This window comes from Cuculus canorus, chromosome 4, assembly GCF_017976375.1.
Source record: "Cuculus canorus isolate bCucCan1 chromosome 4, bCucCan1.pri, whole genome shotgun sequence".
In the NCBI taxonomy this organism is placed as follows: Eukaryota; Metazoa; Chordata; class Aves; order Cuculiformes; family Cuculidae; genus Cuculus; species Cuculus canorus.
This window is the reverse complement of record NC_071404.1, coordinates 57,691,771-57,700,790: the sequence shown is the minus strand read 5'-3', so window position 1 is coordinate 57,700,790 and position 9,020 is coordinate 57,691,771. Positions and strand designations below refer to the sequence as shown.

Below are 9,020 nucleotides of genomic sequence, written 5' to 3'. Positions count from 1 at the left end.
AGTTAACAGCAGCTTCCCTTTCTCCTATTGTTACTCACCTCTGGTATCAGTGCAGTCTCGACCTCTGAAAGAGCCCTGCCAGACTTCTGCTGTGATTAGATTCTCCTGCATATCACTGATGTGGCCAATGACTGCAGCCTGGCTCTCTCCATCACTGATTCAACCTCATTTCTTGCCAAACTGGCTTCTGCAACCAAGGAACAAGAACTGCATAGACAGAATTATTCCTGGCAGGAGGGACAGCATCTCTGTGGAAAAGGACGTGCAAGAGAATCACAAAGGTGCCACTTAAAAACATAACTTGTGAAACCCTGTCAGGGGCTGGATGACGTGCTTGCTAAATTACCCACATTAATAAAGTGTTGAATTTACAGGTACCCAGTGCTTAGAATTAGAGACTAATACAAGTTTGAAGGGAATGCTGGAGATCATCTGATCTAGCCCTGCTCTCCAAACGTGGCCAACTTCAATGTTACATTAAATTGCTGGTGGCTTAGGGAAACCTCAGGAAAGATAACAAAAAAAAAATCATGGAAATAGTTGAGGCTAGACTTGAGGCAGGTTATGATTATGAAACTTTCATAATGTACATCACCCGGTTTCAAATTCAGGTAGAGTGGGACTGCAGGAACAGCTATCACTTTGGAGAAGCTCAGCTACTACAGCTCTCACATGTTCAACATGCTATGCCTGTCTCTTCCTAATGCATAATATTTGTAAAGTTACTGCATCAAAACAAGGCCCTTTACAATCAATTTATTACGTATTCTGGGAACAAAGGGTTCTTTGGAGGACCTGCTTGAATCATTGCTGAAGTTTTTATGGCGAGTGAGTCATATATTTGGGGGTTGTTTTTTTTTAAGCATACAGAGTTTCTATTCTTTTTGTACTTTTGCAGTGGTTTTGGACATTTGGTGATTTGCAAGGGAAGTGCAATGCAGATCATTTGCATCCAACAAAAGACAAACACATGTAAATGTGTCAAGGGAGAAGTGACTTAGACAAGCATGGTCTCCGTCTGCAGATTCTTCTGACAAATGCTTTTAAAACAGGTTCATAAGCTCTCTTCTTACTATACAGTGGCATGACAAATAGCATTTTATTTATTGTTTAGTGATATCTTGCATATTTCTTCCTCAAGCTTTTACAAGCCAAAAACCAAATTACAATCTAGTTTCAGTCTGCCTTGATTTAATCTAAAGCTATAAAAAAAAGAGATCAGTTGGAGAAAAAACATTTAGGTAAGCAAATGAGATTTCCAAGCTCATGTAAGTTTTTGTTGATAGTAATATTAAAATGACAAATATCAGTCAGTATTAAAAGAAAATGCTTTATAAAAGCAATAACTCATGCTTTCAATGATTTCAATGGAAAATATCTATTAAGAAGGAAATTATTTTTTTAGGATGCATTTATAATTATCATAAGAGAATTTTCAGGGTCCAGTAATACATAACAAAAATTTATTTTGTCATTACAAAAAGCTTGCTATGCCCTGGGCAAGACCCTATATTTGGTTTAGAAGGAATACTTTGGTGTAAAGTCAGAAAATGTTTATCAGATCTGGAGTTTAAAGCCTCCAGTTAAAATCAGTACTGCAAGGTGACATGTATTTCCTTTTCTTCAGTATGCTAAAGCTTCTGCCTTCCAGCAACCAGGGTGTGTAGAAAAACCACTTCACTTATCTGAACCCACTATCCATCCACAGGAAACACAGACCTGCAGTGCATTTTCCAAATGGTGCAAGACTGTGGTATTTCCTACTAAGGCTAGACATAGAAAACCTGAAGTATGACAAAATAATTCCCAAGCAAAACCAACTTCATTTAAAAATAAATCTTGAGATACTTACAGTATTCTAAAGCAGAAATACACCATATGATTCTTGTGATACAGACATGGCTCATTGCTTTTGGTTCACTGTCCACACAAGAGAACAAATACTACCCTCCAGCATTTTTGAAACATTACACTTCGTCGGTATGGCTTTCCCTTTCAAAATTTTAGAAAGCACTTTCTGAGATGCCTCTTGTCTCTGAATGAACCGGGAATACCTTGCTAGTGCACTGCTGCTGCCCCCCCCGCCCCAGCCCCTTAAGGGGAAAAGATTTTTGGTCACTCCATCTTAAACATTGTTAACAATCAAAAGTCCATCTCAGAGCAGGAGCTCTGTACTTATTCAAAAATAGCCCTTTTTAGATCGGTCAGGTTAGATGTAGAAAAAGAATCATTATTATTGGCCCATCAAAGGGTCAAACCTTTAAATAACTATACGCATCTTACAAACATTTCAATGGAATAGCACATCCATTTGTTATTGTGAATACCAAACTGGCATTTACGTAATGTTCATTGCCTCTGTGACCTTGAATGTCAACAAGTGTTCAAGCCTCCCCCAGAGGCAAGTACAAGCACTTTCCTTCATCTTCTTTTGCTGCCATCCTGCTGGAATCTCCATCCTCTTTCAGTCTCGTCCCATCTTTTCTCATTAGCAACTCTTTTCATAAACACCCTATAGTCCAATTCAGAGGCTTTTTGCTTTCCCTTCTGGCTTCATGTCTTCTTACTGCTCAGTTTCTGCCTGTGCAAATGTGTCTCAATCTCTTGCTTGAAAACAAGCATCCCAAGCTGGCCGTGAGAAGCTTCATTCATGGCCTTGGACTGCATGCACATTTTGTACTGCTCTGGGGTCAGCTCATCCGGACACTGCTTCTCATGCCACAGATGGAAGAGACCCCTAACAGGCGTTCGGATCACGATGAGGTTGCTGTGAAGGTATTTGCGGTACAGATGCACATCTTCACCACCCCAGCCTTTAATGTCCAGATCAAAGCCACCTGACACAAACAAAATCCAAAATAAAACTATAAACATATGCTAGCAAACTCAATGCTGTTAATTACATTACAGCTGTTCTCTGGCTCCAGTCAGCCCTTTATAATAGCCATGTTTTCTGCAGACATCAAAGTGTCCAAATTTCTTAGCTTCAAATCTGCCACCATCAGACAAAATTGCTTTATACATAAAAAAATTGCTTTTTACTGAGCTGCACTTACATTCTGGGATCCTCTATGGCACCTAGGGACCCTCTGAACATCTAATCAGATCACTGCTGCAATTTAGAGGCATATACACACTGGCTAAGGAAAGGAAATCTGACCACAATTTTCTGCATTATAGTAAAAAGGTGGAACTGTTGGAGTGTATTTTTCTTACCTATGTTGAGAAAATCAGATCTGTACTGGCAAGTCATCCCAAAACCAAAGTCTCTCCAAAATCCAGTTTCTTTTTTAATAATCTGCATGGAGGGAAAAGAATATGAGCAGCACATGAGTCCCTGAGTATGGTCAGAAATAGGAGCAACTGCCCTTTTGTTCTTCCCCACATAAATCCATGGCTGATCCTGAACCGGTTTTTGTAAGTACTCATTGCAGGTTTCTGCCCCACAAAACGAGGATGCATCATTAGCTACCACGGACAAACGCCCTGATCCAGAACAATCATATTTCTCTCTACTCCTGCTGTTGCAGACCAAGTGGAGCAATATCACATCACTCTTCAGAGTTTGCTTCTTCGCAGGCAAAATATCCTCCAAATTTGTTAGTTTCTGCAGGACTGAAATCCGACATAAGAAACGTACTAGTAAACCAGGGAAGCCAGACTCTGCTGTAGAGCAGATAGTGGCATCTGGATTGTGGACCACAAAAGTTTTGGAAGAAAACAGTGTTTTTACCTGATGGCACAACTGATAGCTTTTTGATTACCTTAATTTTAACAAAATTTGGAAAGTGGTAAGCATAGCTTTGCATTACAGAACTGTTAAATCCAGCTACAATTGAAATCCAGAAATGTTAAATGGTAGATATATATTCCATAAAAACCTTTGCAATAAATGAATGTGAAGCCCACATTGAAGAGATGGACCATTAAAACACTACGTATTACAGGTAGAAAATCAAAGCAGTGAGAAATCATGGCTATCATTTTGAAAAGCAGATATCCAAGTATAGATCCCTAAGGTCATAATTCACGTGTATGAGTGCCCTAACTCAATCTGGTGAGATATCCAAGAGTTTCAAGGAGCAGGACAGGTATTTAAATCCTCTAAGCAAGTCAGTAATACTTCACACTGAAATGTCTGGTTACAAACCTATAGCTTAGCAGCTGTTTTGGAAAACTTTGGCTTAACTTGTGACAAAGTTACAGAAGAGAAGGAGACAGAATGTCCATCTCTGGATTTACAAATCACAGTATTTCCTTTACCAAAAAAACCCTCTTTCAAAAGAGTGCCTCCCGCTTTCTCATTCATGCCTCCCCCTTTTTTATAGCCTTTGTCACTTCAGTAGATTTTTTGTTTGTTTGTTTTACTGCATGCATTGGTATCTCTCTTTTCTCATTTCTCCTTTTCTTGAAAAAGCCAAGCCAATGTGGACGCCAATTAAAAGGAAACAAGATTGTATCTGTCAGGTCTGCACCATAACAAGATATCTCCATAACGATGCCCTTACAGCAAGCGTCTCCTACGCATTAGCGTTATTTGCCATTAGTGCAAGTGGCTGCTGCACAAATCAAATTCTCTCAAAGATTTCTGAAGGCTTTTTCTTCTCACCAGCCCAAGTACAAGGACAAAGTGCTAACACTGTCTTGTTTTAACGGCACAGATCTGGCCTCACGCCTGGAAACTAATGTGGGCTAAAAATATAAAAATCTACATAAGAATGAGATTGGCAGTACTTCTTTAAATCAAGACATTCTTCTGACATAAGCATCACATTTTAAGATTCAAATATTAGCTATAAATATTTGTACTTTGTGGAATTATGCTAGCTTGAAAGCTAACTCTAGTTCATTTTGTAAGCACAGTGCTTACAAGCCTGAGAATCCCTGATGGGCTCTCATCAGATAGAAAAGATCTAATATGAATACCATGGTATTATCAGAACAAGTTTCCCCTGAGGAAAAAAAACCCCAAAAAACCAAAGACAGTGGAAAGAGTTTTCCGAACTCTTCAGCAAAAGACTTTCTGACTACCCATTGGATAACACAGGGAGCAGCAGACAAAAACCTATTTTAAAATATCTTGGGTGGCCTTTTCAAGCTCTCATTCTTCATTTTTCTAGAGGGATGGCACAAGGTGGGAGTAGTCATGACAGAAGACTGAACTCAGACCACCAGTGAGATTCTTCAGCTAGGTTCACAACACCCCTAATTCTTACCTACCAAGAACAAAAACAAAAGCTGGCACGTTCTGGAGACAGTGTCCAGCCTGGGATAGGAGGAGCCCTGACAGGTGCAGTGCATGGCAGTAAGAGCAGCAGCTGTGGCAGCCTGGTACCTGATTCAGAGGAACTGGATGAAGCTGCATAGCTTGCTTATGCTTCAACCTGAAAATTCACCCACTTTCTAGCGCTAGTGGGGAGTGGACTGTGACCCGCTGACTGTGGAAAGAAGCAAGAGTGGAGAGGGTACATAAAGAGTAAGCCACCACTTCTATCACTCCTTCAGCTTCAAGACAATGCAATGTCACAGCACAAGAGAATGGAGAACAGCATCTGCAGCAGTGCCAAGCAATGGCTCTGCCACTAGCGTTCATGTGAACCTCTCACCTCGGTGCACTGCTTCTTCCTCATAACAGCTTCCTCCTCATCAAGGAAATTCTCCTGAGTTTAACTACACATTTTAATTGTATGACTTATGGCAATGTTTTTTTAGAAATAATGCTTTTATTCTCACACTAAAGATAAGCAGGTGAGATGGATATCAGTTATGCCATGTTATATCAGTGCCAGATTAAAGCCAGAAGGGACAGCTCCAAGCATATCATTTGACTCCGAGACAACATGGTACACTTCAAAATACACTGTCTGCATCATCATGAACTGTAGGATGGGAAAAGCCACTATAGCTGTTCAAGTAAGTGGGCAATAACTGTGACAGCCCCTGGAATTCTGTTTTCATTGATGCCGGTAAGGATAGCTATGCATTTTACAAATGTCAGCTCTGCAAGATGCAAGCAAAGAAACCATTCAATGCAGGGAAGAAATAAGAGCAAGATCAGGGACTGTCACCCCAAGACAGCGTGCCACGGAGGAATTGTTCACTAATCAGAAAATCCCTTCTGGCAGAGAAGAAGACACAGTTTAAATTCTTAGGTTCCATGTATACAACATCAAACAAGGGTTAACATAAACAGTACCAGGATATTTTCCTGTGAAACTTAAGTGCAGAACTTACAGTAAGGTGATTGCTGTACTTAATTTTGTCTGTGTGGTGGTCACCATGTGCAAGGAATAGGGAAATGCTATTCAGGAGCACATAAACCTTCAAAAAATGCTTTGTCCTAATAAAAGCAGACATTCAGAGAAGCATGTACTCACCAGCTGCTGTTCTAAAGGTGGGATGGAATCATGGTGGCCATAAATTATACTGGGGTTATACTGGCTGAAGAGAACAGGATAAAACACCTTCTTCCCTGGAAATGGCAATGGGTTATCATTATTTTTTTATTTTAAATGCTGTATAAAACACACTTCTGCCTCTTAAAAGATGCTGTTCAGGCCAGATCAAATCCAGACAAAGCCATACTAGTTTTGGACTGAGCCGATGCACTCTGCATGAGAATGTGAATGTGAGGATAGAATTAAAAAAGGTCCTGTTCCAGAAAGTGCGGGTAATGAAGGCATAAATTCAATCACAGTGGGAGCAGGAGGGTTATAATCTTTCAAAAGCCAACAAGCAATGGAATTTTTATACATGTCTTAAATAGTTCTCTAAGTTTCAGGAATGATTTACAGCAGCTTCATTGCCAAATGAAATGCCAGAATATTCTGTAGAAGGCAGTTACACAATAAGTAAAAATCTGTTGAAATACAATGCATTTCAAGAGTAGCAGTACCTGGCTGTGTGTTAAGTCTACAGGAGTTTAGGAATTCAGCTGTGAAGTATATGTCCACGTCGCAAAAAAAGAGAACAACATTGTTTCCTTTCCAAAATCGAGCACCAATGTCTAATCCTTTGCCCCTGGAAAATTCTTCATTCAGCTGGATGAAGGTGAAGTTCTTAAAGTTGGCTGACCTAGGAGAAGGAAAATATTCAGCAGCTTACCCTGTCCTTCCAGCTCTTGATACTAGTTAGGGCAGGAACCCAGTGTGGAACATTTAATCTAGAAATCTGTATTATCACAGTTCTGAGAGCAGTTTGAGGAAAGAGGTGTTCTCTTTGAGTCCTGAGATTTCCAATACATTCAGAGCTTGACCTGTGTACTCCTATGTTACCATTCCTGTCACAGCCATTCTTTGAGCAGATCTCAAAAATCCCAACAAGGCTCAGATGGACAAAAATATGTTTAGTAGGCAAACAAAACACCTGCAGTCATACTACTGTATCTATACAAGGGTTGTCTTCCCATATAGATATGATAAAAAAAGCTACACATCATCTGACAAAAGCAGCTATGCAAGCAAACACAATAGACTAAACTTGGCCAAAAGCATCTGCTTCCTGTGTGCTCTACTGAAATTGTCTGCACCTGCCTTTGGAGGTCAACTTCCAGTCCTAACAGTTAAAGACACTTTCAAAAGCACTAAAGAAGACACCAAGTGTGAAAGAAAGGTGAACTGAGGTAAATTTAGTAAAATCTGCTTTGCTAAAAACCAACATCACAAAACTACAGATATGGGACTGTCGGGTTAACACCATTTTTATCTGATACAGAAGCAAGAAAACCATTTTCTCCAATGCAGTTTGGAACATTTTGGCACATCTATAGGTTTTGGACACCAATCTAGTCTACAATTCATGGTATGATCACTGTGTATTAACAGCACACATCAGGTATTCAGGGACTTACTTGGAGGTATTTTCAAGTATTGATTTGACTTCCTTCATTTGTTCTTTTCCAAAGTAAACTACAGTGAGGTGAATTCTCCCATCCTGCCGAATGCCCATTTCCCTAGAGAACAGAGACAGATTTGCGACTTGGCCCAGAAGTCACCTTTCTTCAATAACCTGCACCCTCTGGTGCAGGCAGTGCAGGGCAATCTTGGAAGGCGTTCAGAGATCCTTGTTCTGACAATGGGGCTCCTGTCCCATGTGACTACCCCTGTCACATGGGATAGAAGACTATTTTTCAAGCACATTAGGAAAAAATCTCTAAGCAGTGTTTTTTATATTAACAGGAGGACATTTAAAACACGGCATCCAGCCCCAGGAAGAATAACCAGGCAGGCAACAAATCTAGCACTTAGGAGAATATGAGAAGGGGGAGTTTAAAGAAGCTATACAACACACCCTAAGTCTTCATCTTGATTTATTTTGTAACAGATATTCCAGAGTTCAGATCCTTGGCGCTTTGTTAAGAAACATTAACTAAAATCTAAGTATCAACCAGAGATCAAGCCAGTAGCCTGAAGGCAGGATCAGGCTGAACTAATGCTAGACATCATGCCTCGCTTGCATAAAGTTTAGGCAGCAGGAGTTCATCTATAATCAGCAGAGAGATCAGCATGACCAGAGGGTGATTTCTCCCATTCTAAAACAAGCATCTATCAGATGGCTAATTTAGACAAGGAGCCTATTTTTAGATGGCTGTAATTAGGCAAAACAAATCCCATTGTAAGAGTCAGCATCTGTTGCTACCACAGTCTGGTAGCTATTTAAAGCTACCTCTCAATTAAATTCTCCCTCCAAACATCATCTCTATGCTGAAAAATAAAAGAATTTTGAAAGTAACTGTCCCGAAAGTTCAAAAACATTTCCTCCTTGCCTTTTCCTGCCTTAATCTTTTCCCTAACGGGGCCTGGTAATGTGTCTGGGAGCACTAATTCCCTTTTTCCTTAGAACCCTTCCTTTGGACTAATTGCATGAAATTCTTATGTTGCCACAGTCCCATGTGTCCCAAAAAAACAGATTGAGACACATCAGCCAGGTACATGCAAATCATAAACTCTGATGACTGGAATGTAATTGTTTTTACTCCTAATCACAACACATTAGGCAACCAAACATCCTACAGTCTCTAC

The 9,020-nt window shown here is 40.1% G+C and overlaps 1 protein-coding gene across 6 annotated transcripts in view; it reads right to left on the bottom strand.

Annotated features, from left to right (window-relative positions):
- Positions 1–1,064: 1,064 nt before the first annotated feature.
- CSGALNACT1 (chondroitin sulfate N-acetylgalactosaminyltransferase 1) overlaps positions 1,065–9,020 on the bottom strand; it is a 47,397-nt gene continuing 39,441 nt past the window's right edge. For 5 of the 6 annotated variants that reach the window (XM_054065256.1, XM_054065254.1, XM_009567045.2 and 2 more), the window contains 5 exons: positions 7,850–7,951; positions 6,896–7,074; positions 6,378–6,472; positions 3,217–3,298; positions 1,074–2,837 (listed from right to left, as the gene is read on the bottom strand). In XM_054065256.1, coding sequence (XP_053921231.1) covers positions 2,554–2,837; positions 3,217–3,298; positions 6,378–6,472; positions 6,896–7,074; positions 7,850–7,951 — 742 coding nt within the window. In that variant the 3' untranslated portion in view covers positions 1,074–2,553. Of the gene's footprint in view, positions 2,838–3,216; positions 3,299–6,377; positions 6,473–6,895; positions 7,075–7,849; positions 7,952–9,020 lie in introns of all 6 variants that reach the window. The other variant, XM_054065258.1, reaches the window with a different exon arrangement.